The 18937-nt window shown below is 59.4% G+C and overlaps 1 protein-coding gene across 30 annotated transcripts in view; it reads left to right on the top strand.

The window, feature by feature from the left end:
- Nucleotides 1-18611, top strand: part of CACNA1G (calcium voltage-gated channel subunit alpha1 G) — a gene marked incomplete at both ends in the record, with an annotated part of 61574 nt that extends 42963 nt beyond the window's left edge. For 3 of the 30 annotated variants that reach the window (XM_080826921.1, XM_080826913.1, XM_080826908.1), the window contains 13 exons: nucleotides 192-281; nucleotides 857-1049; nucleotides 2969-3022; nucleotides 8026-8177; nucleotides 8932-9041; nucleotides 9676-9809; nucleotides 10040-10110; nucleotides 10252-10330; nucleotides 10425-10546; nucleotides 10735-11088; nucleotides 15750-15927; nucleotides 16213-16382; nucleotides 17561-18611. In XM_080826921.1, the coding sequence (XP_080683047.1) occupies nucleotides 192-281; nucleotides 857-1049; nucleotides 2969-3022; nucleotides 8026-8177; nucleotides 8932-9041; nucleotides 9676-9809; nucleotides 10040-10110; nucleotides 10252-10330; nucleotides 10425-10546; nucleotides 10735-11088; nucleotides 15750-15927; nucleotides 16213-16382; nucleotides 17561-18295 (2442 nt within the window). Of the gene's footprint in view, nucleotides 1-191; nucleotides 282-856; nucleotides 1071-2968; nucleotides 3023-8025; nucleotides 8178-8931; nucleotides 9042-9675; nucleotides 9810-10039; nucleotides 10111-10251; nucleotides 10331-10424; nucleotides 10547-10734; nucleotides 11089-11799; nucleotides 11944-13880; nucleotides 14016-15749; nucleotides 15928-16212; nucleotides 16383-17560 lie in introns of all 30 variants that reach the window. The other 27 variants (XM_080826928.1, XM_080826917.1, XM_080826925.1 and 24 more) reach the window with 20 other exon arrangements.
- Between the last annotated feature and the right edge of the window lie 326 nt (nucleotides 18612-18937).

Below are 18937 nucleotides of genomic sequence, written 5' to 3'. Positions count from 1 at the left end.
TCTGGCTTCACACCAGCCACAAAGCTCTGGGACAGAGAGCTCTCGAGGGGCCCGCAGTGTGACTCAAGCCTGACCTCTGAAAGGCGAGGGTCCCCTGAGCTGCTGCCAGGAGATGCTCTGGGGACAGGTGGTGGGTGGCTTGGCCACACAGCCTAGGTTTCAGATGGTTTCTCCTCCTCCCCTCCCCCAAGGCCCTGATGTCCCTGTTCGTGCTGGCCTCGAAGGATGGCTGGGTGGACATCATGTACGACGGGCTGGATGCCGTGGGTGTGGACCAGCAGGTAGGGCCACGGTAGGCAGGATCCACCTTTGGGTTCAGGCCACTCTAGGCATGATGGCGTGTGGGCCCTGGACAGAAAGAGGGAGGCTGATTGACAGAATGCCATCAAGGAGGCATCATCCTTTACAGCAGAGGCTTTTTGACTGGCAGCCTGCAGGCCAAATCCTGGCATGTTTTGTTGGACTGCAGCATGTTTACACTTTTTTGAATAGCGGCAAACATCTAAACATTAGTGGATTTCACGTACAGATCCAGAATTGAACCCGCTCAGGATTAGTCTAAGGATCTGGGAACATGGGGCTTGCATTCCTTCAGGGCAGGAGTTACTGGAACAAGGAAGCAGCTACCCCTTTTGATAGAATACCTATACCTCTCCTTTGCCACAGTCCCCGCCCCTCCCTCCTGCTTAACACCAAAGCCACATCACTCATGTAGATCTCCCACTAAGGCCCTGTAGCTAACCCAGTCTGCAGAGCACGTCTTAATGAGCCCAGGCTGTGGGGAAGCCCCCGAGGCAGCCGGGTCTGACGCCTCCTCCGGCTGATGCCTCCACCTGTCCTTCCTGATCCCCACCAGCCCGTCATGAACCACAACCCTTGGATGCTGCTGTACTTCATCTCGTTCCTGCTCATTGTGGCCTTCTTTGTCCTGAACATGTTTGTGGGCGTGGTGGTGGAGAACTTCCACAAGTGCCGGCAGCACCAGGAGGAGGAGGAGGCTCGGCGGCGGGAGGAGAAGCGTCTTCGGAGACTGGAGAAAAAGAGAAGGAGTAAGGAGAAGCAGATGGCTGGTCGGTAGTCTTTCCACATCTCTCTGAGTCGTGCTTGACCTTGGCCTTGTGACTGCAGGGGACCAGGGGCTGGGGAGGGGGGGCCCGGGAGAAGGCACTCCCACCCCCCTCCTCACCTCCTTTCCCCTCGAGAGCATGTCAGCCTTTAGAGCACGCATGAAGCAGACCAGTCCAGCCCCATGGGGGAGGGGGAGCGACCCCCAACCAGCGGGGCTCCCCGGGTCTCAGCATCACACTTCTCGGAGGATGCCAGGCAGAAGGTGACGCACGACCCCTCCCAGCTCGCCTCGCAGAGGAGCCTCATGGGATTGAGAATCCTGCTGCTTTGGGGCCTGCCAGTGTCCAGACACCCAGGGACTGGCCAAGGTGCCAGACTCGCCTGCCCCAGGTTTGGGGAGCAAGCACCTTGAACCCGTGCCTGCCTAGGGTCTGTAGTTGCTGAGCAAGACCTCAGCAGAACTTACAAATGGACGATGCGTGAGAGAACCCCAGACCCACTCTCTCTCCCTACCTCCAGCAAAAGCCCCTAGCTTCCTGGCTGTCCTTTTTTTTTTTTTTTTTTTTTCCCAAGCCAGGGGTTGGGGGGCATGGAAATCTCTCAGGGCAGGTGTGAGGTTATAGGAACTCTGAGCTCATGACTCTCTGGCCTTAGAACCCTCAGCCCCCTCACCTGGGATCTCCAGCATCTCTCGGTGTTGGTTGGAGGAGGCCCTTGCCCATCCCTGCTCACGCTTTTACACCAGGGGTGGGCCGACACTAAGGGAAAAGACACAGATTCCAGGAAGGATGCGAGAGAAGGAACAGGCGCGGGGGCCCCTTTGTTTCTCAGGGGTGTGTGCACCTGTCTCCCTGTCTTCAGGGTCCCTGTCTCGTACTCAGTCATCTCTGTGACTCTGTCTCAGTCACAACCCACGTCTCACTGAGTATCTTTCTGTGTGGGTTTCTCTAAGACTTTCTGTGTCTGTCTCTGTTTGGTCTGCGGGGTTCCCTTCCCTCCACCCTGTCATAAACCTTCTTCCTCACGCCAATAAGATGTGCGCAGTGCTCTGAGTTTTCCCTTTGGTTTGTTGAAATGTGAGTACCAACAAAGGGGTTAGGGGCTGCTGTGGCCCTCCCTCCGCTCTGCCCCTGGCCCTATTTTCTGCTACCGGTGGGGGGGCACCTGGAGCACCTGGAGCGTGGGGAGGGGGTGGGAAGGGGGTGGGACTGGGTGATGGAGGGACCAGGCCAGAGCTCCCTGTTGGGTGGGAGGACCCATGGCAATGGCAAGGAGATACTGGCCTCTGGGCAGGGGTGGGTGGTGCAGTTCTCCACGTCCCACAACCTCAACGCCCCACATCCTCAACGCCCGTGCCCCTGCTTGACTCTGGGGTAGCCACCTGGGCTATCCGCATGGATGTCTGAAGCTGAGCAGGGGCACCACCCCCAGCAGCCACGCTCCCACCCCTGCTCCGCCCCGCCCCTCCTTGCCGTCTGCCTTCTCAGCAGCAGGGCCTCTCCAGATGGAACGCTTTTGGCAGGAGGCGCTTCTGGTCTTGCCTGACCAGCTGGCTCTCCTTCTGGGGTCTGGAGCTCTTTCAGGTGCTGCCCTGGCTGAGGCATGGGTAGGAGTGGACATCTGTTCTGATGACGGGCGCCCTGCCCCTCCCCATACCTCTGTTTCCCCTGCCCCTGTGACCCTGAGGAGTGGGTCCAGCGGCTCACCTCCCTCAAATGCCCTGGGACCAGAGTTTGGAGCCGGGCAAATGCTTAGGACCAGCCACCCGTGCTAGTGCTCGGGGCACCCCGTTTATAGGCCGAGTGAGGGCTGGAGGTGAGGGGGAGCGCACTGATTAGAGGGGGCCCCGCCCAGGCCGCCTGGTCCGGCCAGTGACCGATGTCGTGTTTCGTTCTTTTAGATCTAATGCTGGACGATGTAATTGCTTCCGGCAGCAACTCCAGCGCGGCGCCAGGTACTGCGTCTGGGGTTGTGGGTTCCAGGGCGAGGCCTGGGGGTGGTCAGGCCCTACCTGCCCCCAGGCCTGCCTCACGCGTGCCGCGAGGTCCTCTTTGCTCCCCCGTCCTTGGCTCATTGATTCCGTCCTCTTGGGGTGAGGGACGGAGGGTCCCTGGGGCACCGGGCTCTGCGTCGGTCATCCTCTAGGCCTGTGCTACGCCGGACTGGGAAGTGAGGGTCTTGCCTGCTCCTTCCTCCCACACCTCCAGGAGGGGACCCTCCTTCTCCCCGCAGGGCTTCCAAGGGCCCAGCTGCCCTGGCCCTTGCTGCCTGTTCCCACTCCTGCTCCTCCCTCCAGGTCACGCCGTTCGATTATTAGAGCTGCAAATCTCACCCGTCTCCTTTTGTCTGAAGGGGAGACTTTGATCCAAGCAAGCGGGAGGAGAGGAGCAGAGAGGGAAAGGGTTTGTTTTAAAAATGTAACAATGAATAATTGAACAGACTCGTTAATAGTCAAGTAACCGCGGTGACCACGTCATCGCTACAAACAGCAGGATTGGGAATCGCGGCCTGAGTTAGCCGCCAGCGTCTCCCCCCAACCTCCCAAAAAAGCCAGAGATCTGGTCCGGGGTGAGTTGGGTCCTTGTCTTTGAGAGCCGTGTCCCTGGGAAGGCTCTGGTCCTGCTTGTCCTTCCCTGGTCCTTAGGCTGCTGCTGCCCCGACGCTGCCCTGACACAAGCCCCAGGCACCAGCCAGGTGGTCAGAGGCTCAGGGAGCCTGTGACAGGGCTGCGGGGCCTTGTTCTACCCTCCGATGTCTTTGCGCAGTGGTTCCCAATCTGTTCATCCCCAAAGGCACCCTTTATCACCTCCTCCAGCAGAATCCACCATCTAAGAGCCTAAGTTAGGCACACCTCCGTAATGACTTTTTTCACTGCTTTTGCTAATCAAAGGCACATCTAATTGCTACCCAGAGCTCTGTGCTGCGGAAGGTTTCGCCGGGAACGATAGCAAAGAAGGACCCTTCTGCCATTAGATCCATCTGCGGGGTCTTAACGTTGGCCTAGGTCTGATTTCTTTTAAGCTCTTAGAAATATTGAAAAGAACGTAAGGACCCCCCTACAACTGCCTTCTTGGGCTGCGGAGGACTTGGGACTTCAGGTTGGGGACCACTGGGCTGCGCCTTCCCCCACTATTCTGCGTTCCCCCGGAAGCCAGACTCTGGCAGATGCTGCCCTCTAGATGTTGGGCTGCCTGATCTTTGGGGGCTCAGGGAACCCCCGAGCCTCAATTTGGAAGGCCATCCCTGAGGATTGATGTCTCCCGTCCCCTTGGTGCCAGGTTCTGGTGTTTGGCATTGAGCAACTGTGTACACGTCTGGGGGTCCGGGAGGCTCTGGCAGGTTCGTGTCTGGATTGCCTGGGTCCCACGTCTCTGTGTCAGGCTGTACTGCCAATTCCTGATGTGTTGGGGGAGGGGAGGGGAGGAGGGAGTAGCTTCAGCTCTTCCCTTATGGGGTCACCTGGTCTGCAGACTGAACACCCACGAGTACACATTTCCCCCAGTACTGCCCCGGCCATAGGGCTGGCCCGCAGAGGCTTCTTCACTGGGAATGAACACACTCAGGCTCTCTTGGCCCCAAGGTCTCCTCCCAAGACACCCAATCAATGCCCTGCATCTGTATTACCCTCATGCTGCACCCCCATTCTGGGCACATTCCACCATGATCCCGTTGGTGCTTACAGGCCCGTCCCCTGATGACAATGGTGTGTCTTATTACCTTTCCAGCTGGTGATGAAGACTCAGAGACCCCTCTCAGGGGCTCAGACCAGCCCAGAGCCCTCTTTCCCAAACCTGCTGTTGTGTGGTCTCTAGTAGAGCTTTTCAATCTGCTGGGCACATAAGCATCACCTGAAGAACAGATTAAAACACAGATACCTGAGCCCCGCCCTAGAAATTCCCACGGGCTGCTCTAGGGAAGGACAGATCATCTGCATTTCCAACCCGTTGCCAGGGGATGGCGATGACAATGCATGGTCTACCCAGCTGTGTGATGGGTACGAAGTCACACACCCTAATCTGGGGCAGCTAGAAAGAACCCCCCCCACCAACCCTGTGCACCACACCTCCCAGCCAGCTCTACTCCCACTCTGTGCCACTCCCAGAGGAGGGGGCCAGCCAGACCCTGGGGAAAGGCAGGAGGAAAGACTCACTGATTATCAGGAGAATGGTCCAGCCCAGCCTCTGGGCGAAGGGAGGGACCAGGGTCACCAGCCAATCGGGGGCACTCCTGTCGGCCACCTGTGGCACTTATTTCCACTCACTGGGACCCCGTGATCAGGCCTGGCTATGGCAGCTGAAGGTGTGGCCTCTGCCATCAGGGCCTGCGTCCCTGGGAGTGACCCCTGCCTTCCACCTCCTGCCTGTCACTCTTCTTTGCAAACCCTCTGCCCCGGCTGTGCCTTGGGCTCTACTAACCCCCCACACCTGCTGCCCTCACTCACAGCTGTGCTGCCCCCATCCTCTCCTGGCTCCTGCCCCTGGCTGGGGGCTGGGCAGTCCTGGGGGTGCCCTTCCCCCGCTACTGACCAGCTCTGCCAGTTCTCCAAGGCAGCTTATACTGGTGGGGGGCAGGGAGATGGGCTACAGCCGGAGCCCTCGGAGCGGCAGACCTGCGCAATGCTACTCTGGGGGGTCTCTACCTCTCTGAGCTCAGGTGCTTGCTTGTAGAACCCAGGCCTGGGGAGCCACGGCGGGTGGCATCATCCAAACTTTAACAGAGCCTTTGGGCGAATTCTCTGAAGGGCCCCTCTGGGGCAAGACCACAAGGCCTTGTGTCTAAACCCACCAGGCACCTGGCGGGAGATGCGGGCTGGGAGTTCAGGTCCTGGCTCTGTCATGGCCTCTCAGTGTATGGACAGCTCCCCCGTTCGGGGCCTTGTTCTCTCCCTCTGTAAAACCGAGGGGTTGGTCAAGGGCATGCTGATCAGACTGGCCCTGGGACTCTCTGGACCTGTGCTCTGAAGGGGGATTTCGGGCAGCCTCGGCACCTGCTGGTTTGGGGTGGGGGCCGGGCCTGGAGAGGCAGACCTCAAGGGCCCGGCACCTGTCACTGAGCAAGAGGTCCCGCCTCAGCCCTGTTGCCCGCTTTCCTCCGGGCTGCCTGGAGGAGGGTCCCAGGCTAATCCCATCTGCCTCAGCTCTGTCTGGCCTGGGGCTGCCTATGCTGTCAGACTAGGGGAACAGGGGAGAGGGGAGACTCTCCCCACCTCTTCCTCTGCATTATCTCAGCTAATAACGGGGCTAATAAGGAGCCACTTTTTCTAACCTAATTGTATTCAAACATTTTAGTTAATTCTCCATTCATATTTTAGCATAATGGGATCGGGTGCTCCCGGCACTTACGGAGATTAATGCTGAGACAGTGATCCAGCTGCTAAGGCAACGCAGGGCGGCTAGCGCCCTCTGGTTCTCGTGGGTACTGAAGGAAGGAAGGAAGAGGCCTGGCTCACCTGGTCCATCTCCACAATCGCAGTGTGGATGACCCGTGGCCTCATGTTGTCCCCGATCCCGCACCTCTCAACCTGCCCCAGTCCTGGGGAGCAGAGGGCCACCTGAGCTAACGAAGCCAGAGCTGGCTGGCCCATCTCTGAAAACAAAATTGATGGCCTCACGCACTGTATGGGGCACCAGAACATTCGGGACTTTCCGCCTCTTGGTTATCCACACCTCAAGGCCGATGCTGGAGAGTGGCATCCGGTGAGATGGCACATGGAGCTCTTGGGCGCTCTTCTTCCTTCGGCCTTTGGTGGGGGCTCCCCCCCAGGCCACTCCCTGCCTCAGTTTACCTCTCTGTTCCATCGTCCTCTGCATGGGGAAGGACACTTATATCTGAGCTGGCCTGGACCCCAAGCTTCCTGCTGCCCCTGAGCCAGCCAGCCCTGCCTGGCACGGGCCTCAGAGGCGGCAGCTCTTGCTGGCTGGCTTCCGCCCTAGAGTTTCACAGGGGGAAGGGCTGTCTGGGACCTGAGGCTGCCCCAAGCCTCCCCGTGGGGAGCCTCTTCTTTCTTTGACCCATCTGTCAACCGCCTCCACTTGACATCCCTCCCCAACTTGGCCTGGCCTTTGCTCAGCACCTGGAGGAGGGGCCCCCTGCCATCTCCTGCCCCCAGATTCATTCTGCTTGCTTAGCCGGCCAACCTTCTGGCACCATGATCTTATAACTAAGTGGTTCACTAATTACAAGGGAAATACGCCTCTGACAGATCTCAGACAGTGCTTCCAGCCCAGCCTGTAGTGTGACGCCGCCCTGACCCCCAGGAGCAGGCGGGGCATGGCCTCATTAGAAACTGGGTGAGTCCTTCAGGTGGAGCCCCCCACCCCAGATGAATCTGGGAAGCGCAGAGCCCTGTGGCCGCATCTCTGCACCCCGCCCCCCCCCACCATGAGGGCCCTCCCGAGGCCCTCCGGGTGGGTCCATGTGGCCAGCCAAGAAGATGTCCAATTTTCAATCTCCAGTGTTATCCCCAAATCCCAGCTCTGTGTAATCCGCTCTGCTCCCCCCCGAGGGGCTGAGTGTGATGAAGGAGCGAGGGCCTCTGCCTCTCTGTTGATGGAGCTGCCTCTGAGCCTGATAAGACCGGCTGTTTTCCATCGTATTGATCTGGCCTTACTTCGGGACACCAAGTCAGGGGCTTTCTGAGGGGCTGGTGGATTTTGGAGGCTGCCTCGGGGACGGGGCTCACCTGGTGTCTAATGTGGGCAGGGAGCTCTGCATGTCCTGAGCCCTTCTGCACCCCACTGTAGCCCGTAGAACAGATGCTTGGAGGGCAGACGCCGAGGGAACGCCCCGGTCCCGCCCCCCGCCCCGAGAAAGGCAGTGTGTGGAGGGCGAGGATGCGGAGGACACTGGAATGTTGCAGCTGTGGCGTTAGAGGCTGGCGGCCGTGAGGGACTCGGGTGGCGGGGGCGCCATGGGCAGGGGCCCGATGGCTGCTCTGCTCTCCCCCCTGCCCCACAGAGGCCCAGTGCAAACCCTACTACTCAGACTACTCCCGCTTCCGGCTCCTCGTCCACCACTTGTGCACCAGCCATTACCTGGACCTCTTCATCACGGGTGTCATCGGGCTGAACGTGGTCACCATGGCCATGGAGCACTACCAGCAGCCCCAGGTAGGAGCGAGTGACCGGGCCTCCGGGCCCTGCGTCCAGCCGTGGGACTGCAGGGGGAGGCCACACCCTCCGCTGGGGTGCCTCGGGCAAGTCCTGGGCCCGCAACAGGAGTTCCTGTTGTACACCTTGCCTCGACTCTTGGAAGCGGGTATCGTCTTGGCTTTATGGATAAGGACACCAAGGCTCAGAGAGCTTCCACGACTGGACCAAGGCCCTACGGCTAGGAAGTGGAAGAGCTGACTTTCTCACCCAACAAATATTTATTGAGTGCCCGCCAGGGGTTTCTTTTCCCTTTGAGGGTAAAGAAGGCAGACCAGTGAAGACCAGCATCTGCCCTTTCCGTGTTTCGATTCTAGTGAATGTCCAGCTCCCAACTCACCAACGATCTTGCCATTCCTGAGATCGGCCACCGTCAGTGGTCCTCCAGCCCTCAGGCTCCCCATCTGTAAAATGGGGATGTTGAATTAGTAATGCACAAGGCCCTTTTCCAGGCTCTAGCCTTCTCATGTGGTCTCCTCCCCGCCCCTCAAGGAGAGAGACCCTTTAACACAAAGCCTGGATCATGCGTGAGGACCCTCTTCTATCCTGGTGTGGTGGCCAATGGTCAACCATCATGGCAGGGACAGAAAAGAAAGGTCCCCTTAGACTCACCCATCTCCCAGATCTGGGAGTGTGATGAAGGGGGAGGGGCAGACATCCCTCCTGGGCCTTAGGAAACCCTGCATACATGCCCCCCCCCCCCAATCCCTGCCAGATCCTGGACGAAGCCTTGAAGATCTGCAACTATATCTTCACCGTCATCTTTGTCTTGGAGTCAGTTTTTAAACTCGTGGCCTTTGGCTTCCGTCGGTTCTTCCAAGACAGGTAACAGAGGGGTAGGGTGAGCAGGGAGTGGGGGAATGTGTCTCCCAGGGAAATACCTGGAAAGCTTTCCGGACCCCTGAGGTTCAGTCTCCACTCCAGGACCCACCGAGGGCTGATAGCAAGGGGGAGTTGGGGGGCATCCAGGGCCTGGGGGACGCAGGCAGCTAGAAATCAATGTGGCCCAGACTGGGGCTTAAGAGCACAGAGCCTAGAGCCAGACTGCCTGGAGCAGATTAAGATCCTGGTTCCACCACGTAGAAGCTGATGACCTTGGGTAAGTTACTTAACTTCTCTATGTGTTGGTTTCCTTATCTATAAAAGGAGAAATAATACTGTAAAGATTTGAGTTCCTGTTTGTAAAGCCTTTAAAACAGTGCTCGGCACACAGGAAACAGCATATAAGTGCCACCTTAAAAAAAAAGAAATTAATGAGTGAATACAAATGAAAAGTAGAGGCCTTGGAAGACCTGGGCCTGGCCTTGGTGACTGGAGTCAAGCCATGCCTTCTCTGCAGGGAGGAGAGCGGGGACTGGCTGACCTCCACCCTCCATTCTGTAGTCACTTGCACTGCCACGACTGCCCCCTCCTCCGCCATGCCCCCCCCCCTCAGGGAGCTGTGTGCTGGGCTTTCCAGGTGGAACCAGCTGGACCTAGCCATCGTGCTGCTGTCCATCATGGGCATCACGCTGGAGGAGATCGAGGTCAATGCCTCACTGCCCATCAATCCCACCATCATCCGCATCATGAGGGTGCTACGCATTGCCCGAGGTTGGTGCCTAGCTGCTTGCCCACCCCAGCCCACCCCTGCACAGGGGGAAATGGCGAGGGGCGGGGGTGGCTCTGTGGTTGGCCGGGGACTTCATGCGTGTGTGTTCCCATGGGTCTCTCTCCCGGCCCCAGGCTCGGCCAAAGGGGAGGGTTGGGGGTGGTGGCGGGCCGAGGGCAGGGGTGGAGCTGGGCTGGTGAGGGGGTGCTCACCACGCTGTCCTGTTCCGCAGTGCTGAAGCTGTTGAAGATGGCTGTAGGCATGCGGGCGCTGCTGGACACAGTCATGCAGGCCCTGCCCCAGGTAGCTGGAGGTGGGGGTGGGTGGGAGGGGTCCTCTCGGGGAGAAGGAGGTGCTTTCCAAAGGGATAAGCCATGGGGGAGCTCCAGGAAGCTGTCTGGGAGACCCAGTGGCACCTTTCCCATTTCTTTTCCTCTCTTCCAGGTGGGGAACCTGGGACTTCTCTTCATGTTGTTGTTTTTCATCTTTGCAGCTTTGGGTGTGGAACTCTTTGGAGACCTGGGTGAGTCAGGGTGGGGAGGGCAGAGGAGCCAGGGCTGGAGGCCCAGGGGCTCCCGCACTAACTCCAGCCTCTCTCTCCTGCCCTCCGCCTCTAGAGTGTGACGAGACGCACCCCTGCGAGGGCCTGGGCCGGCATGCCACCTTCCGGAACTTTGGCATGGCCTTCCTGACCCTCTTCCGAGTCTCTACAGGGGACAACTGGAACGGCATCATGAAGGTGAGCGCCCCTGGCCGTGGGAGCCCTCCCGGGGCTGGCCCTGGCTCCAGGGAGGCAGGTCCACTCCTTGAGCCCAGATTCCTTGGCAAGATGAGTGGCTGTGAATAAACGCATGGGATTCCTCCATGCAGGAACTCTCCAGAACTCCCTCTCCCCAGGACAGTGTGTAATGCTTTTGCCGCTCACAGGACACCCTCCGGGACTGTGACCAGGAGTCCACCTGCTACAATACGGTCATCTCCCCCATCTACTTCGTGTCCTTCGTGCTCACGGCCCAGTTCGTGCTGGTCAACGTGGTGATCGCCGTGCTGATGAAGCACTTGGAGGAAAGCAACAAGGAGGCCAAAGAGGAGGCCGAGCTGGAGGCCGAGCTGGAGCTGGAGATGAAGACGCTTAGCCCGCAGCCCCACTCGCCGCTGGGCAGCCCCTTCCTCTGGCCGGGGGTCGAGGGCCCCGACAGCCCCGACAGCCCCAAGCCTGGGGCCCCGCACACCGCGGCCCACGCTGGAGAGGCCTCGCGCTTCTCCTTGGAGCACCCCACGGTGAGCAGATGGCCACCCCTGCCGAGAGGGGCGTGGGACTGGGGACCAGTGCCTCGGTGGGTGGTGTACAGGGAGCGGGCAGTGTGGCAGACCCCAGGGCCCCGCCTGGATCCTTCTGCCCCTTCTGCCCAGATGCTGAGGGGTGAGCGGTCCCCCACCCGTCCCCAGCGATGGCTGCCTGCCCTCGCAGCCCAGGGCCACCCCAGTGAGCCACGGGCATGTGTGCGGGCTTGTCCACGCCCTGCACCTCCAGCCCAGCTGGCCTCCCCTTCTCGGCTCTCAGGTTCAAGGCTAAGTTTTCTGTTTCCTTCCTGTTTCTTTCTTACCCTTGCCCAATTACCAAACCTCTTTCCTTCCCACCCTTCAACCCGCCTGGTTCCATCTCTCAATCCTTTCCTTACCGGCATTTTCTCTCTCCCTCTCTCCCTGTGAGCTCTTCTCATCTCCGGCTCCCGTTCTCCTCCCTCCCACACCTCTCTCTCCTCTGTCCTGTCCCCTCCTCCTTCTCCTGTCTCTTTGTTGCTGGTGTGTGTGTGTGTGTGTGTTTGTGTGTGTACACGCGTGTGCTTATGTGTGTGCGTATGACCTCCTCCTCTTTCTCCCTCTGTGTCTCTTTGTCAATCCCCTGCCACTGCGACACTTCCCCTCTTTGCCCCTCTAAACCCCGCTCCCCTGATTCTCCGGCTCCTCTCCTGGGCTGGTCCTCCCCAGGACAGACAGCTGTTTGACACCATATCCCTGCTGATCCAGGGCTCCCTGGAAGGGGAGCTGAAGCTGATGGACGAGCTGGCAGGCCCCGGGGGCCAGCCCTCTGCCTTCCCTCCCGTCCGCAGCCCGGGCGGCTCCGACCCACAGGTTACTGTGCCCCCGTGCTGTGCCGGGCTGTGCCATGTGGTGCCGTGCTTCTGGGGAGGTGGGGGTGTTTCCTGCCTGCTGGGTAGCTGGAGAAGGAACAGCCTCAGGGCCTCAAGTTGAGCTTCGGGCTTGGCAGGAGGCAGCCGGGGGTTCCTACAAGCTGAGATCAGCCCTTGGAACACATACTTGGAAGGTAGGGACACTGAGATTGCATTTCTAGTGCAGAAGGATGAATGGAGGGGGGGTTGACAGAGGGCATTTGCCAGAAAGAGCCTGGACAAGAAGAGGATGGGGGAGAAGACAAGTTGGCAGTGGGACCTTAGTGGGTGGAGGAAGTGTGGTGCCAAATCCAGGGGAGAAGGGCTTTTGGGGATAGTGCAGGTGGGCAGGGGATCCGTGGAAGGATACGTCTTGGGCCATAGTCTGCTTCTTCCCTCTGTCCAGCACTCATCCCCAAAGCCTCTGTTTGGTGGCTTTTTTAGCCGTGAAGCTCATCAGACATGATGTGGGCTCTCAGTAGTCAGTGCTTTCCGACCTGGTCTTGAGAGGGAATGGAAGGTTCCAGCTGAGAGTGGATTCTGAGGACCTCGCTGTGGCGGGGTGTCCCCCGTAAGCCCAGTCCCTTTCCACAGCTCTGCATGTTTTTCTCCCCCAGTCCCACCTAAACGCGACTCTTCAGCTTTCTGGGGCTCTCCTAGCCACCTCTCCCCCATCTTGTGACCTGTCTGGCTACCCTTGACCCCCTCTGTTTGGCAGGGCCCCCTGCCATCTCTCCTAGGCTTGGTGCTGCAGGGAAGCACCCAGGAGGCCTGGAGCGGAGGCAAGGAAACAGGTGTTAGTGGGAGAGAGGAAAGGCCCTGTTGGGTGGAGAAAAGGGAAGGCAGCTTCCCAGTATCTGGGACACCTGTAGCCTGATCCAAAGGAACAGTGACCCTCACATAGGAAGGCACCTGCCTCTAGGGTTCCTGACCTCTTGAATCGCCTCTTGGAATTCAGTCTCAGAGATCTGTAGGGACTTCAACCTGGCAATGACCTGGAATGATCCATGAGAGAGCACATTCCTTCCCAAAGCCTCCCATCCTGAAGGAGGCTGGTGGGGGTGGGGGGCAGGTGCAGGGAGAGAAGAGGACATGATGAGGCAATCACACAGATGGCCCTCCCCTCCCCCAGGGTGCTGTAGGCACTGAACACCCCCCCCCCCGCAGATCCCTGGTGAGCCAGCCAGTTTGCTAGGCTGCCCCCTCCCCCAGGGGACTCAATTCAGAATGGCGGCAGGAGGAGAGCGTCTCCCAGAACCCAAGCTAAAGAGGGCGGGCAAGCTGCCGGCAGGCGGAGGAGGGCCCAGGAGGGGAGAAGCCAGAATCTGGGGGCAGGCCAAGTCCTGCCAGGCTTTTGGAAGCAGAGAGAATAGGCAGAAAACAGTCATCAGATTGGCGGCTTTGTCCCCAGCGCCCCCCACGCTGCTCTGTCTGTGCGGAGAGGCGCTTTGCTGGCCTTTCTTCATTTTTTTTTTCCTGGTCTCATCTTTCTGAGAGTCGAAAGCCCTCCCTGCTCCCCGCTCCCTCCCTGGGTGGTAGTAGTGTGGGAGGGGGCCCTTCAGGTGCCTGGGGTATCTTTAGAATAAGTTTCTGCTCCTCCTGCTTTGTCGGTGGTGGCGCGTTCTGTTCTGTTTTGTTCGCTCTGGCTCTTCCGTGCCTGCTGCAGCCTCTCTGATCAGAGGAGGGGCTTGGAGGGGGTGGGGGCGGTGCTGTCAGTTGACTTGGGAGAGGGGTGGGGAGAGAGAAGAGAGGCCTCCCCCCCACCCCCGACCCTGCCGTGCTTCGTGGAAAGGGGGAAAGGGGGGCTCTGTGTGTGTGCACGCGTGTGTGTGCGCGTGCATGCGTGCGGGCACACGCTGTCCTGGTTTCTTATGCCTGATCATCTCTCTCCCTGTCTAGATCCCTCTAGCTGAGATGGAGGCTCTGTCTCTGACGTCAGAGATTGTGTCTGAACCGTCCTGCTCTCTAGCTCTGACGGATGACTCTTTGCCTGATGATACTCAAACACTCTTACTTAGTGTCCTGGAGAGCAATGTACTTACACCTGGCCCCTTACTGCTCCCCCAGCCTCCCCAGGGGCTGGGCTGGCTGCAGGGCTCCAGATTCCCCACCACCACCACCACCACCACCACCACACTCCACCCAGAGGCACCCACCAGCAGCCACTCAGTGCTTCTCTAGGTCTTCCCAGTGGCCCACTGCGGACAAAGAAATTAGACAAGATTAAATTGGGGCCTCAAGGGCCAAGGGGTGCAGCTGTGATAGAGTTAATCCAGACATCCAGGAGTAACACAGCCCAAAACAGAGGTGGCATCAGGCAGCTGACCAAGGGGCCTGCTTGGATGCGGAGTCAGTCTCTGTTTTTGGAGCCTGTGCAAGCCAGCCCTTCCCCTCCCCACACCCCTCCTTCCCACCTCCTCGCCACATGAGCCATCCCCCCCTCCTCCACCACGTATTGGGTGAAAGCTCTCTCTTTGCTGCTACCACTGTGCCCTTCTGCCTGGGTTGGGGGGGCTGTCCCTGTCTCCTCTGTCACTGTCCCTGTGTGTCCCCACGTCCTGGTGCTGGGGGTGGGGGTGGGGGTCTTTGTGTTTGGATCAGCTTCTCTACCCTTGCCCAATACCGGTCTGCGAGCAGCCCCCTCTGCCCTGCCTTCCCCCTCCTCTGCGGACTTAAGAGACAGGGGCCCCTTCCTCACAGCAAGGCTCAGCTGGGGTTAAGGCCTTGACCACAGGCTGGGGGTCTCTAGGAGTCATGGGGTGGCTGGCAGAAGTGGAGCCTGGGGCTGAGACAGGGAGCACAGGCTCTAGACTCTTCCAACAGCCCCTACTGGGGCCGCTTAACTGGCTGGGCCTGTGAGGGGACACAGACCCTCCAGCCTCTCTGAGAACTAGTACGGAGGGTATAGGAGTCCCTAAGGAGGAAGGGAGTCACAGGGAGGTAGAGAGATCTTGTGGGAGCAAACCTTGTCTCCCTCCAGCTGGGGTCAAAGGCTGATTGCTGCTTTTCTTTGAAACAAATTAAAAAAGCTCGCTCCCACCCCCAATCTGTCCCTAAGGGAGGCCCTGAGTCCATGGCATTCCTGGCATTCAGACCTTGCCCCCCACCTCCCATTTGCCACCTGCCAGAGTCACTGAGAATCAAAAGGCAGGGGGAGCCAGGCAGGTGCCAGTGGTCACCTGTCACTGAGCCCAGAGTAGCCCAGCACATGCGCAGTGCTGGGTCCTGGGGCTGTCTTAAGGCGCTGGGTAGTGAGAGAGCCTCTGCTCTGTAGGCAGGCGCTGCTCACTGGCTGGGTCCTCCCCATTCCCCACCCCATCCCCACAGCCCCAGCACAGGGATAGGGGGCTGCTTTTAGCTTTTCCTCCTCCCTGATTCAGAGCCTCCTAATGGCCGCCCCCCCCAACCATCTCTTGAATGACCTGCTGGGCTGGGCTTGGGGGCTGCTCTCCCTTTTTTGGACACCTTCTCATTCTGTCACCATCCCCACCAGGAGGCTCCCGGTGTTGGAAAGCTTTACTGGGGCAGGGACTCCTCCCACCTGCTTCCTTGCTGTGCTGGAGGGCTCATCCATGTGTCTGCCCCCTTTTCCCCCATCAACTAACTCATCCCATTACCGCTCTGTCGGGGGAGGGGAATGGGACCAGAGCCTGAGGGCGGGGGTGGGGGATGGGGGGAACTTCTGGTTTCCGATGCCCAGCTCTGCCTCAGTTAGCCAAACCGGATGCCCCCTCTTTTTCCCACCTCCCTCCCCTGTTCCTTTTGCAGATGGAGCCCCACCCCGAGGGGATGGCCCTCACCCTGGGACCAGACCTGCTGACCGTGCGGAAGTCTGGGGTCAGCCGGACGCACTCTCTGCCCAATGACAGCTACATGTGCCGGGATGGAAGAATCGCTGAGGGGTCCCTAGGTCACAGAAGCTGGGGGCTCCCCAAAGCTCAGTCAGGTAGCAGGGCTCGGGCAGGCCAGCTCGACTCACAGAGGAAGACCCCATCCTTGCCTCAGCCCAGTCCTGACCTGGGGGAGGGGGTCACTAAGGCAGCGAGAGAGGTCTCTCCGACCTCCAAGGGACCTCCAGCCTGACGAGAGTGACTTTCAGTCCAAGACGAGAGGTCTGTGGGAAGGGTAGCGGCCCCAGGGTCGGGGGGGCGGGGGTGGTGGAGGAGAGGAACAAGAGCCAGACCACTGACCTTCTAGCTCTTCTGTCTCCTCTTCCCCCCTCTGCCCACAGGCTCGGTCTTGTCCGTCCACTCCCAGCCAGCAGACACCAGCTACATCCTGCAGCTTCCCAAAGACACACCCCACCTGCTCCAGCCCCGCGGCGCTCCCACCTGGGGCACTGTCCCCAAACTGCCCCCACCAGGCCGCTCCCCTTTGGCTCAGAGGCCCCTCAGGCGTCAGGTGAGCTGGGGTGGACAGGTGGGCTGGGGCCCGGCGCTGGCCCTCTCTGCTGGGAACCCTAGGCTCTTGGTGATGCCCATGGCTGCCATGTCCATTCTTCCAGCAAACGTGTACTGGGCACTGACCCTGACCATGTGGCAGAGGCAGTTCTAGGTACTGGAGACAAAGTACCGGGCAAAGGAGAAGTGGTCTGGGCCCTTTTTGGTGTTTATATCCCCCACCTTCTTTCACTGAGGAGGCCTAGAGACCAGGCCATGGTTGCTCAGGGACACAGGGCGACTTGGCTGGAGAACCGATGTCTGTGGCCTCCCTTTCCCCGGCCCAGTGGTGCCTCCCAATTATTCTCTGTACTTCTAGTCTTAGCTAAGGGACACAAGGCATGTTTTAGGGAACTCCGCCTTTTGTCAAGGCTGGGGCCCACCTTCCAGGGGCACAGAGCTGAGGCTCAGGCAGCCAGGGGAGGCTTGTCTGCCCCCTTGGTGACAAGGCCACAGCCCATGCCCTGTTGTGCCCTCATGTGTGATCGGGACCACGTGAGAATCAGCTCAGCGCCGCACACTCAAGGACGCGGGCCTGCCCCTCGTCCATTTTACAAAGATTCCCAGAGCCGCTTCTGTGTGCCAGGCACAGGGGACGCAGCCTCTGCCCTCTGGAGCTCACAGGCTAACCAGAGACGCAAATACCATCACACCTTTGAGGCCATAGGGCCCCGCTGCTGGGATATGCATGCACAGGGAGTGGCAGGGAGCAAAGGGGAGGGAGGGATTCATTTTAACCTGTGGATAGAGGGTGTCAGGCACAGTGTCACAGAGAACCTGAGCCCATAAAGTCAAGGAGCGCTTGTCATTCGAGAAGGGTGTTCAAGCCCAAAGAAATAGCTTATGCAAAGGGCTGGGAGCAGAGCTGGCCCAGTGCTTTCTTGTGCCCCAGGGGCTGGGCGCTTCAGGGAGCCATTCCTGCCGGGGTGGGGGGAAGGACGGGGCGTGGGGGGGAGTCAGGCTGCACACAGCCCCCCTCTCCCAACAAGACCAAATACTGACATTCCTGCTTGGGGTGGGCCTGCAGGGGGAGGACGGGGTTATCAGGCTTGACGGGGATGGGGGTGGGGGACACAGACAGAGGACAGGTCCTGGGGGAGCAGAAGCCCGTGGGCTGAGCTCTCCCCCCACCTCCCACAGGCAGCAATAAGGACTGACTCCCTGGATGTCCAGGGCCTGGGCAGCCGGGACGACCTGCTGTCCGAAGGGAGTGGGCCCTCCCTGCCTCTGGTCCGGGCCTCCTCCTTCTGGGGCCACTTGGGCTCCCGGGTACAGCAGCACCCCCGCCGACAGAGCAAGATCTCGAAGCACATGCCCCCGCCGGCCCCCTGCCCAGGCTCAGAACCCACCTGGAGCAAAGGCCCCCCAGAGACCAGAAGCAGCTTAGAGCTGGACACGGAGCTGAGCTGGATTTCAGGAGACCTCCTGACCGTGGGCAGCCCGGAGGAGCCCCCGTCCCCACGGGACCTGAAGAAGTGTTACAGCGTGGAGGCCCAGAGCTGCCGGCGCAGGCCTGCATCCTGGCTGGATGAGCAGAGGAGGCACTCCATCGCGGTCAGCTGCCTGGACAGCGGCTCCCAACCCAGCCTGGGCCCTGACCCCTCTAGCCTCGGGGGCCAGCCTCTTGGGGGGCCTGGAAGCCGGCCCAAGAAAAAACTCAGCCCACCTAGTATCTCCATAGACCCCCCAGAGAATCAAGGCCCTCGGCCCCCACCCAGCCCTGGCGTGTGCCTCCGGAGGAGGGCTCCGTCCAGCGACTCCAAGGATCCCTCGGCCTCCGGCCCCCCTGACAGCATGGCTGCCTCGCCCCCCCCAAAGAAAGACCTGCTGAGTCTCTCCGGTTTAGCCTCTGACCCAGCAGACCTGGCGCCCTGAGTCCTGCCCCACTCCCCCCACTCCCCTTTCTCCACTGGGTGCCAAATCCTAGCTCCTCCTGGGCTGTGTTCCTGAAAAATGTTCCCTGGGGACTCCAAGGGGGCGCTCCTCCCCGCCTCAGTGGGGCTGGGAACCGACAAGCAGAATTTCCAGAGCGTTCAGAGCAGCAGCCCTGGCCACCCTGGTGCCAGGCAAAAAGAGAGAGGCCCAGTCAGTGCAGCTGCGGTTCCCAACACCAGGAGCTACTGGGAGAAAGCAATACGTTTGTGCAGAATCTCTATGTATATTCTATTTTATTAAATTAATTGAATCTAGTATATGCGGGATGTACGACATTTTGTGACTGAAGAGACTTGTTTCCTTCTACTTGTATGTGTCTCAGAATATTTTTGAGGCGAAGGCGTCTGTCTCTTGGCTATTTTAACCTAAAATAACCAGGCTAGTTATATTCCCTCTTCTTGCAAAGTACGACCTGGGACCGAGAGTGCGTTTCAGCCCTGCCGGTGGCCCATCTTCAGCAGAGAGCGAGAACCACTTTGGAAACTGTAATGTAACTTATTTTCTCCTTTAACCTCGCCATCGTTTTCTGTAGGAAAAAAAAAAAAAGAAAAATAAGATTTTACAAATGAAATGGAACCTTTT

This window comes from Martes martes (genome assembly GCF_963455335.1).
Source record: "Martes martes genome assembly, chromosome: 16".
Taxonomy (NCBI): Eukaryota; Metazoa; Chordata; class Mammalia; order Carnivora; family Mustelidae; genus Martes; species Martes martes.
The sequence above is the reverse complement of the archived record's forward strand: the minus strand, read 5'-3'. Positions and strand labels throughout refer to the sequence as shown.